Below are 15,728 nucleotides of genomic sequence, written 5' to 3'. Positions count from 1 at the left end.
GGCATATAAAGCCGGATCAATAACTGGCATCCACAAACAGCACCAAGGGAAGCTCATCTGTGTTTCTGCCTGCAAATTTAAGTCAACATCCGAATAACCCTTAATATGGTAATCAAAAACATATTTTCAAAGGAAACCTGCTTTGAAAAAAATACATTTGTTTGTGTTGCCATACTTCTAATTCTGAAGATGCTAGTTGCCTGGGTGTTATGCTGTCCTACTGACTTCAATACTTTCTGAACCACTAGCCTGTAACAAGTATCCAAATCAGGAGTTCTATATTCACTGACTTCATAATTGCTCTGGGCTAGGGATGAGCAAATCTGCTTGGGTTCAGTTAGCAAACAGTTTAGCAAATCTCAAAGTTGGAAGTTTGAAAACTTTGTGGCATGCTCTATTTAAGTCTACAGGCTAAATCTTGTTATTAAATTCTGGCCATTTGAAAGGTTAATAAATGTTGGAAGCTGGGCGCTACCATGGAGTACACATACCAATTCCATGGTATTTTGATATGGTGAAAGTTACAGCAGCCAAATCCTCTGTTTTACTCAACATTTGCTGTCTGAAGTGCAGAATTATTGCATTTATCAAAGATTCATCCATTGATTCACACTGAAGGTCCACACTCCTATTTTCTCTGTTGCTGATCTGTCGCACATATCTGCTGTACCATAGCAATATGCATTTACCACAGCTCCCATCATAGGATTGTGCTATGAATATTACATACCTTAAGCTATGGCTCCAATAGACAGTTCCTGGAGAAAATATTGCAGCAGAAGACCCTTTCTGCCTAAGAAATAACACACTTAAAATAATAACAAAGTAGCTGAACTTACTCTTTTAGCCGTTGTACTGTTGTCAAGATAATCCTCATGAGATAATAATGACAGGGATGCTTGATCAAACTGTAAATTAAAATATATGTTAAATTAACTTTGTGACTTATCTGCAATATACTCCTTTTTCATGACAAACATGCAAGGATCAGTGAGGCACAGCTATCTGATACAATCAAATATTGGCTTTGTATAGTACAATATAAGGGTTGATTTACTAAAGGCAAATCAACTTTGCAAAGTTCTGCTGCACTCTGCAAGAGCATTTGCTCCAGAGCTTAGTAAATGAGCAAACGTTCTGCTGACTTCCATCATCCAATCATGTGCAAAAAAAATGCTGTTTTTTTATTTTCCTTGCACGTAATTGGGTATTCAAAGAGAAGGTTTACCCCCTTTTACTAAATTCTGGAGCAACTGTAGTTGCAGAGTGCAACTGCACTTTGAAAAGTGCACAGTCTTTTTGCCTTTAGTAATTCAACCCCATAGTATAGTATAGTATAGTATAGTATAAGTACAGTACTGTTCGAATTAAGAAACCTTTTACCACATTATTAAAATCCAATTTGTGGAACTGTAAGCCCAATTCGGGGAAACTATTATATTTCTGAGGAGAATTTAAAACCACCATTGACTTTTTTCTGCTATCTGTGTTCCTAATGAGGAGATAAACCTGACACAAGTTCCATCTGTTCCCCACTTGGATAGAGTGGGGTTTTAAATTTGAAGTACACAGGAATGTTCTGTACACAAATTACCAACTAAGCCAAGTGTTATTTGGTGACAGTGCTATAAAATGTTTAAAACAACAGATAAATTGACAATAACTGACAGCCCCAATGCATGGACATGGCAAAATAACTTCTTTCTATGGTGTCAATTAGAAGAGTGACAGCAGAAAATGACCAAGTTGTCTATTAATTATGCCCCATTTTTCATGTTAACTTTTTTGTCTATAGATCTTTTATAGATTTTTGAGTATAGACCTATATTTGTACCAAGCATACATGAATCCACTGACTCACTACCTCTGCTGAAAGTTTATTCCAAGCATCAACTACTCTTTTTGGGAAAATAATATTTTCTAAGATAAATTTTAACATTTCCTCGTGCTAGTTTGAGGTCATGTCCCCATGCTCTTTATCTTCATTTCATATTACAAATACTGGCCTCCTGAACCTTATTCACACCCTTTATGTATTTAAAGGTTTCAACCATATTTTCCCTTCTTTTCCCCAGACTGTACACATTAGGTTCCTGAAGTCTCTCCTGATAGGTTTTATCCCACAGTTTTTTTCACTATTTTTGTTATCCATCTCTGGACCAGTTCTATCTTATCAACAGCTTTTTCTAAGTTCTAAGTGAGGTCTCCAAAACTAGACACAGTATTCTAAATAAGATCTAATTAAAGATCTATATAGGGGAATCAGAACCTCCTTTATCCTGCTGAAAACTCTACTCATGCAGCCTAGAATTCTATTCACTTTTACCACTGCATGGCCAAACTGTTTTCTCATTTTGAAATCTTCTGAAATAAGTACCCCCAAATCTTTTTCCTGTGTAGTGCTTGCTAACACTATACCCCAATATTGTACTCTGTTAAGGGGTTATTTTTCCCTAGGTGCATTATTTTACATTTAGAAAGATTGAACTTCAGTTGTCTCTGCTTTAACCAATCTTCCAGCAATGCCAACCCTTTAGTTATATTATTTACATATAGAATAAATAGAACAGGACCTAATACAGAGCCTTATGGTACAACACTAGTGACTGGACTATTTTCCAAATGAACCCCATTTACAACCACACTCTCGTATCTATCCTTTAGCCAACTGCATATCTATTGAACCACTCAAGAGTTAAGTCCTAGCTTATACAACTTTTTTAGTAGATCATTATGTGGAACGGTATCATATGCTTTGCTGAAAGATAGGCAACAGCACTAATCTGGTCCAAAACATTAGTAATAAAGTCAGAAAATTCAACCAGATTAGTATGACATGATCTGCACTCAGTAAAGCCATGGTGCTTTGGGTCTAGCAAATTGTGTGTTTGTAGGTGATCAGTGATCCTTTTTTGTAGGAGTGATTCCATTAATTTGACTACAACAGATGTTAATAAACTCACTGATCTGTAATTGGCAGTTTCTGCATTGTTACCTTTCTGTGGATAGGTACAATATTAGCTGCCCACTAGTCATAGGGAACCTCTCCTGTTAGAAGAGATTGATTAAAAAGGTTAAAAAAATACACCTCAAAGTTCTGTTAGAACTCTGGGATGAATATCATCAGGACAAGTTGCTTTATTAGGCTTTAACCAAGCTAGTTAATTTGCTACCTCTGTCTCTAGAAATCCTCAAAATGCACCATCATTACAAGAACCAAAGTCATCCCCCAACTTGTTATTGCTAGTACAATTTATTTCTGAGAAGGCTGAGCAGAAGTAATTGTTTAAATGGTTTGCTATATGAAGGTCTTCTTCAACATAAGTGTTATGTCCCAATGGCTTTTTCTTCCATTTACTCTTACTAATTTACCTGATATATTATCTAGTTGTCTCCAGGATGGTGGACTTTAAGAGAGCCCACTGACTCCTGCCATTCTACTCCAACATTTTAATTAGTTTATTGAAATCCCTCCATTTCCCCAAATGTTGTTCTTTTGAAATCCAAAACTTTTGTTTTTGTATATGATGTTTCAGTTCTTAGTTTAATATCAAACCAAATACAGTGTTTGGACTGTCAATTCATGCAATGCTGCGGTGTGCTTTGAAAAATAATTGCATACAGTACTTTTTTTTTAGTGTAGTGGGTTGCGATGCAACACCAATGCAGTGAACAAAACGGAATAAAGTTCTGAAAACAGTAAAGAATGTGATGCATCAGGATCTGCACAAAAGCACTGTGTCTCGCAGCATATACCGATGGTATTTCGCATGGCTCTTTGGCATGAATGGGCCTTAAACAAAATGGCTTGATTACCTTCTACACTATTGTTTGCCTCAGAATCTTTCCTTCCTGTTTATACATATATTGATGTTGCTGTCTGTCTCCCATTGGAGAAAAATTTGTTCACTTAACTTGACAATAAATAAATAAATTAAAGACATCTCTCCAAAATGAGGTTAAATCATTTTTAAAATGCTGTCACTGAAACAGAAATAGAGAAGAACCTCTATGCCATTCCAATCACAGCTATAAAGTTTTGGACCTACCATCACTTTCTGTCCCAGTAATAATGATCACTGGGACAATAGGAGAGGGGTTTATCACTTTGGGATATCTCATGTTCTTAATAATGTAAAAAAAACACCAATATCTACATTGCATCAGAAAAACAGAGATTAGTTAAAAGTTCTCAGGCAGGCTTTGAACTTTCCGAGATCTTCCCAGAAGAAACTGGTCAGTGTCAGTCCAACAATGAGGATTCATGTCATTCAGGTCCCAGAACAAAACAGCTTCTTAATGAAAGCAGAATTGCCATCCAACAAAAATAAAGCCCAAACAAATAAATATGAAAAAGTTAAATAATGTTAAGATTTTTCACAGCCTTCAAACACCTCAATAAATGAGATTGGCAACACCACAGTACAAGATAATACTCTGCTTGCTTTAGATAAAAGGAATGGCATGTTTAGGAGACAACATAAAAACTGGTATGGTACTTTGGTGTCAGCTAGTCACCTTGGGAAGCTAGTCATTTTAGACTGGTGACAATGTAAGTGGGAGCTAACAATAATACTGCACATATGCAGAATGTCAATAGGTAAAGGACAAGTTAAGCTATAAGAACAGGAAGCTACAACTATCATTGCAGGAAACCAAAACAAAAATAGTAAATTCAACAATGATACGCTTCAACCAAATGTCTTACCTTTATAATGAAGTTATTTGATAATTTGTCATCTGTCCCCACAAAGACACGCATGAACACTGATGTACTGTACTGGCCTCGTAATTCTGCAATTGTCTGTAAAAAGTTGAACTTTCTCTCTGACCACTTCCCTTCACTTCCAATATTAGACTCGAGCACCGGCCAGCGAAGTGAAGACTGTTTCAGTAATTTTATCAAAGGTTTGACATCAACTTCTTCTATTTCAGCTATAAAATACAAAAATATGCATAACATTTATAGTATAAAGGGCTACAATCCCATGGCACTGCTACCAAAGCAACTCATTGAAACATTATGTGGTGGGACCTAATTGTAATTTTCCACCATCATACTACTAGTCTTTGAGTTGAGTCTGGATATGAGCATTGTCTGCTGATCAAGTTATCTGCATTAGCTCTTCCCATATAAGATGCTTGAATTGCCTGCTTTCTTTTAGCATTTGCTTGTAGGTCCTTACACTTTAAAGTGACCATGTCACTAGATCATTATTCCCATGAGATTATAAGTGCAGTTAGTGCATTTTATGCATTGTTTATACTTGTGTAGACATTCAAAATCTCAGAGGCTGCTGCTGGGCTCCTCCATATTGGATGTAATGTTTGTAGACCCAGTAGACTCAGAACTGCCGCTCTATAGTATTTCCATTTTCCCCTTCGCAGCTACATACAAGGTTATGTAGAGAGGTAAAGGGAAATTTAGAGATGCTGGGCCAGCGTGAAGAACACTTAAGGATTAGCGGATGAAAGGCACACTGCGAATAAATAAAAACTATTTTATGGAAAGGAAAACACTTCAAGCAAGCATTTAATACTTGATTTTTCTGTGTTTTTACCTGCAAGTTGCTGATGGCAAGGTTTTATTAATTGAACAGGGGAGACTTGGAAAAGCAGTCCCATTTTATGGTTCTCTTTATGGTGCTAGCCTTTTACTTTAAATAATAGAACTTGAAGACAGGTTCAATGAAAAGCAATGTTATGTGAGATAAGGACTGCTGGAGCTGTTTCTGTGGTTGAGGCATACAGGATCTAAACCCAAAAACAAAAATATTAGTTATTGCAGCTTACTAGTCCTTAGATATGGAACTGCATTGGAACTATGCATGAAGGGAAAAAACCTTCCTTGCGTAGCAGCACCCATCTTCACTAGACCCCCTAATACTTACCTGAGCGCCATCAAGATCCAGCGATGTGCAGGAGAGCTATTGGCTCCCACTGGTGTCAATCACAGTTATTAAGCCAATGAGCAGACAGTGGGGCTCTGGGTTTGAATGGATACGCAGAGCAGCAACTCAGAAGCAAGCCTGGTTGCTTCCGTAGCAAGCTGCTTGCTGTGGGGGCACTCGGCAGGAGGGAGGGGCTAGGAGTGCTGGCAGGGGACTCAGAGAAGAGGAGAATCAGGGTTGCTTTGTGCAAAACCATTACACAGAGCAGGTAAGTATAACATGTTTGTTATGTAAAAAAAAATTGCGTTTAATATCACTTAATTTTCAGACTTTTTTCAGCAAATGCAGAAAAGGAAATCAGAAACAGTGGGACTGTCTGGGTGAGAATTAGACAGATGACAGTTCTAGGCCTAGGCTTAATTTTCTATTTCTTAACTTCTATTGTCTTTAACGATGTTGATTAAATATCTCCAGTTCATAGTAAATGTAAAAGTACAATGATATCCAAAGTCACCTAAAAGAGTAACAAAGCCCAAGCCACATACCGATCAGGTCACTTCATAGAAACTTTATCAAACCACAGACAGCATTTCCCTATCTTTCCACTCTAAAGTTGGCCATGGCTCAACTGAACCATTTCCCCATTCACACATTTGAGTTGGATGTGGGAATCCTCTCAGCTATGTCACTGTATTCTGATAGCGGGACTTCCCCACCATCAGAATACACTGATCAGCACTGAAATCAAATGGCTGCATGCACTGATCGAAGAAACATTTTCCAACAAGCCAGGTCAAGAGAAGTCAATCAATAAATTGACTTCTCATTATCAGGCCATTAATGGAATTAAATTAATTGGACAAATTTAAATCTATCTATGGCCAGCTATAGAGGTTAGTACTACTCAGAACCACTGGGTATATAGGTGTCCTTTTATGAAACTGAGATCAGCGGCGATCCTGAGATGCCGATGATCGCTGATCATCTCTGTACACAGAGAATCTGTCACTGATGGCCAGTGTATGAAGGAGCGATGTCAGCATGGACGCTCTGTGTGAAAATTTTCCCTCTAGATTCTCCAGCCCAGAGGTGGAGTATCGGAGAGACCGAAAATGAAGCAGCAGTAATTTATCGCTGCTTCGTAAATTGTGTGTTTGATCTCTTACTGTAATCTCGCGAGATTACAGTAACATCAGATGTTTTCTACAGTTCAATGCATTTGTAGATCACTTCTTTCCTCATTAGGAGAAGCAATCTACACCACTTCATGAACAGGCATTCAGAGGAGAGCTGTCTCCTTTGAGAATGCCAGAGAACTGAACAGTGGTCATTTACCGCTGCATGATAAAAGGACACCATAGTTAGTTATAGATGGTATCACAAATATAAGATAATCAAGCAGAAGTACTGTATATTTTTTCATGTTTGTGTGTTTCGGACCCCGTTGGTTGGTTTTATTCTTCCCTGTTAGACAACCTTTATATATTTAGGGTTAAACTCAACAGCATCAAGACAAACAAGTTATAAAACCCTAGCTGAGATACTAGGCATGTGTCTCCTCCGTGATTGGTGAACTGCACCGTCATCAATAGTTCTAAAGAGAGAGCATGCTGCTTCAATTAGTTCATTTAAGTTTTAGCATTCCGGTAATATTTAGATAATGCTATTTGGGAAAAAGGGTGGATAATACCAAAGGTTATCCGTTTTCACATATGTTTAAGGAAATTTGAACTGTAATCTATAGATATCTCCAAGGCCAGGCACTTACTTTCATTCATGCAGGAGTTATAAAATATCTTTGCCTTTTGCGTAGCCTCGGAATCTCTCCTCTTGCTTAAGGGTTTCTCGAGAAGTGCTGGAAATAAACAATAACAGTTTGTTTTATCCACTGCTCTCAATAACAACATCACAATGCAGGTCTCTATGAAGCAGCTTGATGTCAATACTACAAGACATAACAAATTAAATACACCACAATCAATACGTTCCTTCTGTTCTGATGGGTGAGGCAGCTAAACAGAATCATATGTCACTTCTAATGCTCTGCCTTGCACAAATCAGGGGCCAGATGTAAGACATTAACTAAAGCAATGCAATGAGTCAATGCTATAGTGTAGCACTACTGATTTATAATGTAGTGAGCACAGTTTTTCTCAATACCCTAGCTGATTAAAAGGCAGTTTACAAAGTGTAATACTATATGTTTTATCTCATCTTACAGCAAAAAAATATACTAGCTTAAAATTATTTTTACTTTTTTACATTAAGAGCAGATACAGTATGTGTCAATACAGTCTGAACATAGTTATACGAACAATCATCAGTCTACTCCGAGCATACAGTTGAAGCTCCAGATAACAGATAAATATATGGGAGCCATTTTACAGGGTGGTATCAAAAGGTTTCGAGACTAGGCAGCACACACAGTCACATGGAACACCAACCTTCATAAGCCAGTGTGCCAAAAGACACCGTCCTGTGTACATTAGGAGCTGTGCAACTGGTACTATTCTGACCACATACGTTACCACATCTGCTATTTTGTCATGGACAGAAAGTTAGAACAAAGAGAAAATGTGAAATTCTAGTATATATTAGTATGTACCTTAAAGTACATAGTACAAAATTCATAAATGTCCCATGTATTGGACGTGATTCCTAAAAGTGTTATTCCTAAATTCTTCCAATAATCACCAAAAATAAAGATAACATGCCACCCACCACCATAAATGCTGGGTAAACTCACCAGAACCCAATGGTAAAGATTATAAACCAGCAAATAGCGCACTCCACTCTAGAAATGGCAAACCACAGTTTTCATCCAGAGATCACATAAGACAATTGTCCCATGTAGCTTCATGATTCATAAATCATATGCAGGAGGACAGAGAGGAGAGGCTCCCATAACGTAAAATCATCATTAAAATACGTTATTGTTAAAAACAAACAATGTACTCACATTATCTGTGTGTCTCCACTGACACAAGTACACAAATATAGAGTCTTCTCCTGGAAGACGTCCAATGATGAAATGGGTAGGGTGGGTCTGGAGGTGACATCACCATGCATGCTAGGATCACGCATGTGGCCTGAAGCTTTTGGCTGGAGGCGAACCAGCTTACTGTCTATACTTGCATACTTGTGTTGGTGGAGACACACAGATAAAATGAGTGCATTGTTTGTTTTTAACAATAAAGTATTTTAATGATGGTATTGCACATTTAACATAATAAACATATAGCATAATCAGATCCTAGTCCAAATCCACGTGAGCTGTCCTGTCAGGAAGCTGTCACTGCACAAAGCCAATCATAAATGGCCAAGGCATGTACTAGGGTCATTTATACATAGGGCTGAAGTGCAGGGAGTTTCATCAGCTGCTTATTATTAGCTTTATGCAGTGACAGCGTCCTGGTGGAATAGCTCAGGTGGATTCGAACTAGGATCCAAACACTCCTAATATCATCCCTGTTAGAGAGAGACTGCATACAGGCTATGGTGACCCCCCTCTGAGAACGTGTTTGTACACGATACGCCTCACCATGCCATGACGTCACGCCGCCGGAGCAATGTGGAGCTCCGGCGGCCATCTTTAACACTAGATGGTCAGTCACACTGCTGTCTACTTTTGTCTACTTTGTTCTTACCGGTTTGATGCATCTTTAATAAAGTTGTTATTACCTACTACACTATGGAAGTATTCCTGTTCCCACCTCTTGGGGGAGTGCTTTAAACCCCGCAGACCCACCATCCCAGGACGGGCTACCACTCCATTACCTAAGGTGATGCATGACCACTCCCAGAAGGAATAAGGATACCCTGATACCTGGTCTTACGGTGTTCACATTTGATGACCCATCCCCTGGAGGGAAGACCTTTCAGCTTCAGGCCTCATCAGATGAAACCAGGATTTACTTATATAAGGCGCAATTAATTTGCACGTCCGGTGAGTGTGTATTACCTACACCACTGTTTGCACCTTTTGACGGATCAGGATTCACTACAGTCACCCAATTGGAACTCATTGCAGCTAATCAAAGATCTGTTTATGAACGGCCAGACGGAGAATGCATTTGTAAAGTTCCCTGCCACTCAATCAGTGAGGAATCTTGGGAACATTACATTTAAAGGATGCTGCAGGAGTGGGAACATGTTACATGTTTCACCCTAAAAACGGTTGGAATGTGTAATGTTCCCAAAGTTGAACTTATTCTTTAAAGTTGTGCATTGCACAAATGCATTCCCTTATTAATAAAGTGTGTTTGACAAATTAACACTTGTATCCATCCCATTTACTATGAAATACCTCGCAGTTCTCCTGTTTTCTTCTACAATTCTGACCCATGCCAATCACCAAAGAAGGTCCATGCTGGCATAGTCAGTTTGCATGACTGATCTTGCTGGTTGAAGCTACAGGACACCGTGTTGATGCACAGCATGCCTGTACTCTCATAGTACCCCACTCAGCCCTGCTCTGCTTGCTCGACAACAGCTCCTAACTTTGCTGTTCAAACTGAGAATGTATTTCCCCAATGCTCATTACGTAATTCTGTAACACACCATCAGGCAATGGGAACATCCCACCCCTACACTTGTTAAGATGGTTGGACAGGGAGCTCATGTTCTTACATGACCCAGGAATCAAATGAAAATAAAAGGTGCAAAAAGTAATTTTAAAAAAAATGGAAATAATTTTATTAGAAGAGGAGAATGTGATTTTACTTTCTTGGCACCATGTATACTTTAAAGTGTTACTAAACCCACAACACTTAAATCAGTCTGTATATGCAGTAAAGCATGCTTGTTATACTGTGGAACCTAAGGGGTTAATCCTCTGCATTGTGTAACAGGGCTGTTTGATCCTTTCTTCTCTGTTCCCCCCATTTCTCAAGGGACCACCTCTTATCTCCTGATAAGGCAGACTGAACCGTAGGTATTTGCACATGCTCAGTTTGGTGTGTATTGCTATAGAGGGTTTTTTTTTCCTTGGGTGAGTGCATGTAATCAGCATAGGGCTAATCAGCACTGGTCAGACAGAGGTCAGGGGTTCTGCATCCTCCTAGATCAGAAAGAAAACTCCTCCTACAAGTTTTAACCAGTGCGTGGCTGGACACTGATAGAAGTCACAAGACTGCTATATCCTGCTGATGAAAAAAGGTATTCAGCAGTTTATATTTCCTACAATAATTTCATGTTCATGTTCTGTGTACTGTGGGAGACCAGATATAGTGAATGCAGAGTCCTGGGTTTAGTAACACTTTAAGGTACACTCAGAAAACCCCTCAGTAAAACTTTAATCTGTGATTGCAAACTAAGGCATTATTGCTACTAGGAGGAACACAACTATTTCCTATGATTATCAGCAAAATCTAGTGGCCATAATATGGTATTTTTCACATTCACACATTCAATCTGTAGAGAATATAGCCTGAGAGCATTCAAGTTTTCCTCATTTGCACAAACAAATTTACATACAGTTTGTATGGATGAAAAGCTATGCAAATTATTTATAAATATACCCCATGATTTCACGCTTTGAATTCCAAGCTATGCAATCTCCCTGTATGATAACTGTTGATATACCAAAATGTTTTCAATTGTATATTTATCAAGCCAAAAGGGAACAAATAAGAATAAGGTAATCATTACACACTAACTCAAGGCAGCAATAGAGTTTTTTTTCCAGCATTTTTTGTTTTTGTACCAGTTTTCATTGCAGTTTTCCTCGTGATTAACGCTGGATTTACTTTAGGGGACATTGTTTTAGTTGTTTTATATAAAACTATTGTTGTGTTTTTGCTAATCCTCACTTTTTATTTGATGAATGAGTAGGGTTACATTTTACCTCATACTTTTTCACATGGGGGGGCAGTATCTGGTGGTTTCCTTGTTAAAAGGGGCTTCCAGATTCCAATAAACCCTCTGTCCACAGACCCCCCCACAACCACCTCCCAGGGTTGTGGGGAAGAGGCCCTTGTCCTCATCAACATGGGGACAAGGTGCTTTGGGGGGAGAAGCTCCCTCCCATGTTGAGGTCATGTGGCATTGTATGGTTCAGGAGGTAGGGGTGCTTGCTCATCACCCCCTTTCCTGACCTGCCAGGCTGCATGCTCAGATTAGGGTCTGATGTGTATTTTTAGGGGGCTCCACACCATTTCTTGTTTTAAATTTTGGCATGGGGTTTCCCTAAAAAGCCATACCAGACTTGAAGGGCCTTGTATGGATTGGGGGGGACCTCCCCCATGCTGTTTATTTTCCTCAAACTTCTCTTGTTTACGCTCAGTTGTCAGCGGGGTACCCCACTGAGAACAAAAAACACTGCTGGGATATTTGGGAACATTTAGGAGCATTCAACGCTTTTTTTTCTTCTGGCAAATTGCTCCTAGAAATGCAGAAAAAAAGTTTATATTCTGCTCCTAGAAGAGGAAGCTTGAAAAACGCTTATAGCCTACAATAGTGTGCATGGATACAAAGTATAACACTATTCAGCTTCTAGGAGCAGAAAACAAAAACACTGCCAAAAGCTGTAAGGTTCTTAAAAATAAGCTAGTGTGCATGGGGCCTAAAACTTCATTTCCTGACAGACTCCATGGCAGCATACATATGGTTTAGTCCCACCCTCTCTTCTCCTAAAGGACCACACTCCCATAAATCTTTGCTCCTTGCTGCAGACCATGTTCCTTTTTTGTCCTCCTCCTATGGACCTAGTGCAAGTCTTTCCTGGTTCCCGCATACAAGTTGGTCCGCAACCAAGGCCTGGCGAGCCTCTCTGGGAGATGTGAGGGGAGTCGTTGCTTATTAGCTCCACTGGTCACCAGCTAAAGGTGGGGTATTGGGTGCGGTGGATGGATGCAGAGCAGGCACCCCCTCATCAATTCCAGCGTTTCCCAACTAATGGCGGGGTGGAAATGGGTGAGCAGGAGACGGTGCCTGGAAGTGCTCAGGTCTGCCAATCGCGGGTGAGCGGCAACTTGGGACAGATAGCCTGCTAACAGCGGATGGGCATGTAGCGCCCCAAATGCATGAGGCGGTCTCCAAGGCAAGCGGTCTTGGCTGTGCAGGGTCGGTAAGCAGTGTCCTCTGTTCAGGTTTCATTGCTTTTGAGCCTCATTTCTTCCTTTTTCTTTCCCTGGTGCTAGTGGGTGTCTGGAGTTTAATGCTGCGCTCCAGGCCGCCACTTCCTGGTCCAAGCGGCCTCTGGCACACTGCGCCGGCCTCAGAACAAGGCTTGGCTTCGTGCATGCACAGTGCAGCAATATGGTGGTGTTTACTCATGTGTGTGGGTGTTCCGGGGTTCAGCTTATGTGCAGTATGGGGGCAGTGATGTCACAGCTTTGGCGGCAACTTTAAACAGCTGTCAGAGCTGTTTTCTTTGTGAAATCCTGAGGGGCTGCACTGTGGTCGACTGTAAAGGTCAGTTCCTGCTCCCTCCTGCCCCCCCCTGGTGGTCTGCTGGGATTCTGTATGTCATGGGGTTTTTTTACAGCTTGGTTGTCTTCACAGCTGACCCAGCATGGATGTGTCACCGCCTCCTTGTGAGCAGCCACTGCGCAGTAGGTACTTTATCCCTTTGATCCCCCACTGGCACCTTTGTGTAGCTTTTGACTATTTCCTGTTCTGTGTCTTTTTTATTTTTCCAGCCTTTCTAGGTCTGATCGCCACTATATGGCACACGATGACAGAGGTGCTTCCAGGTCTCGGCACCATCACTCTTCCTCTAAATCTGGACACCACAGGTCTCCTTCCAGCTCCAGGCATCATAGGAGAAGCTCTCATTCCTCCTCCAGGCATCACGTTAAGGGGCACTCCGGCCGCTCCAGCAGGAAAACTTTCTGGGAGTGCGAATCTTAGGTTCCTGACGACAGGTCATTATGTGACTCCTGTTTTGCATGGGTGACCTGCGAGAGAGAAAGTGCCAACCAACAGGTAGAGGCTTTGGTCAGAGGGGTTGTTCAAGAGTGCCTGAAGGAAATTGGGACTAGCTGCACCCGCAGTCCATTGGTCGGAGTGTGCTCCCCTCCCAAAGATCCCCAAGAGGGATTGGAACATTCACAACCTAGCCACCTGGCAGTCAGAGCCTCAGACAATGAGGTGGAGAGTGAGGATCCATGTGTGGGCTTTGACTTCTCTTTGGTCTCGCCTGTAGTCAAAGCAGTCAAAGAGGCCCTGCAGTGGGAAGAAGCTGTAGAGTCTCCCCTGAACCCTGAAACACAGTAAATTTTTCAAACATCTAGGTAAGGACCATCCAAACTTTCCATTCCCAGAGGAACTCAGGGAAATTTTCATTGAGGAGTGGAGCAATGTCGATAAGAGGGCCTCCTTGTTGAACAAAGCAGCCAAGCAGAGAACGTCAAAGTTCAAATCAGAGAACTTCAAATATTTAGAATCAGCCCCTCTGGTGGATGTGGCCTTGATGTGGCTAGCCAAGCAGGCATGGTGCCAGATCCCCTTTGAGGGCTCCTCCCTGTTTGAGAACAAACTGGACAGCTCCATAGTCAGGGCTACAGGTGGGAGGTCCAGTTTCCTGCATCAGGATCGGCATCTGCTAGGTCAGAAGGGGGCTCAGCCCAAAAGTCAAGGCTCAGAACAAGCTAGGGACGTGTGCCTCTACAAGCCAGGTTGAAAATTCAAGAGAAGCTGGAGGAGAAGCCGATCATCTTTTCAGAAGTCCTCCAAGGGCTCAACCTCTTGAGATCTTGAGGCCACAAAGTCCTTTTGAGATTGGGCCCACTCAGGCAGGCCAGGTGGGGGCACGCCTATCAGCACGGTATCTTTAGGGCATGCTTGGGTGTTCAAGAGCCTTCCTCTTCTCAAGTTCACCCATATGGCCTTTCCTCATTCCAGAGAAAGGAAGGAAATCCTGTTGTCCTACGTGGACTCCCTGCTGGTGCAGTGTGCTGTCATGCCGGTTCCAGAGGACAAAGAATTTCAGGGCATGTACTCGCCCCTCTTTTTGGTCCAGAAAAGAAATGGGGCCTGGAGGCTGGTTATAGATCTCACCCATCTAAACTCCTTTATCAGGAAGTCAAAATTCAAGATGGAGATGCTGTTCACAATTCAACAAGCAATTCAACCAGGCGACTGGCTCCCGTCTATAGATCTGAAGGATGCCTACTTTCATCTGCCCATTGCAAGAGATTTTCAGAGGTTCCTTCAGTTTGCTGTGGACCATCGACATCTCCAGTTCGTGTGTCTCCCCTTTGCACTTTCAATGTTGCCTCATGTGTTTTCAAAAGTCTTGTTGGTGGTCGTGGCCCTGATCAGAACCAGAGGCATTCGCCTGCACCAATACCTAGAGGACATGCTCCTACTATATCAGGACAGAGAACAGCTACTACAGCACAGGGTCCACGTCATCTTGACCCTTCTCAAGTTTGAGTGGTTGCTGAATATGGAGAAGAGCCAGTTGGTGCCGGCGCAGTCTCTAATATTCCTTGGGGCTCATTTGGACACTATCAGTGCCACCATCTCCCTACCCGTGGAGAACATTCCGGAGATCCCGAGCCAAATATTACCTGCCCTGTCTTCCTCACACCTTCAGGCCCTCCAATGCCTGAAAATCATTGGTACCATGGTGTCCACAGCACTGATGGTGAAGTGGGCACAGTGGAGAATACAACCTTTCCAGAAGGGCTTTCTTCGACAGTGGAATCTAGGTAGCATGGACCAGGTCATTTACATATCTCTGTCTATGAAGGAGAGCCTTCCTTGGTGGCTGCAGCGGAAGAATCTGCTCAACTGCCACTTGATTGCCCCCATCTCCTGGGTCACAATCACTATGGATGCCAGCAACTCCAGATGGGGTGCTCTCTGCCAGTCAGAGATAGCTCAGGGCAG

General features: G+C 41.5%; 1 protein-coding gene across 1 annotated transcript in view; it reads right to left on the bottom strand.

Moving 5' to 3' along the window:
- The window catches only part of PHEX (phosphate regulating endopeptidase X-linked), a 287,172-nt gene that overhangs the window by 153,835 nt on the left and 117,609 nt on the right, over positions 1–15,728 (bottom strand). Inside the window, exons 4-6 of the mRNA XM_089656062.1 lie at positions 7,660–7,746; positions 4,709–4,935; positions 840–908 (exon numbers count right to left, since the gene is read on the bottom strand). Of these exons, the coding sequence (XP_089512188.1) occupies positions 840–908; positions 4,709–4,935; positions 7,660–7,746 (383 nt within the window). The remainder of the gene's footprint in view (positions 1–839; positions 909–4,708; positions 4,936–7,659; positions 7,747–15,728) is intronic.

Source organism: Staurois parvus, unplaced genomic scaffold (assembly GCF_062004578.1).
Source record: "Staurois parvus isolate SC_StPar_1 unplaced genomic scaffold, SC_StPar_1.0 ptg000884l, whole genome shotgun sequence".
In the NCBI taxonomy this organism is placed as follows: domain Eukaryota; kingdom Metazoa; phylum Chordata; class Amphibia; order Anura; family Ranidae; genus Staurois; species Staurois parvus.
This window is presented reverse-complemented; position numbering and strand designations above follow the sequence as displayed.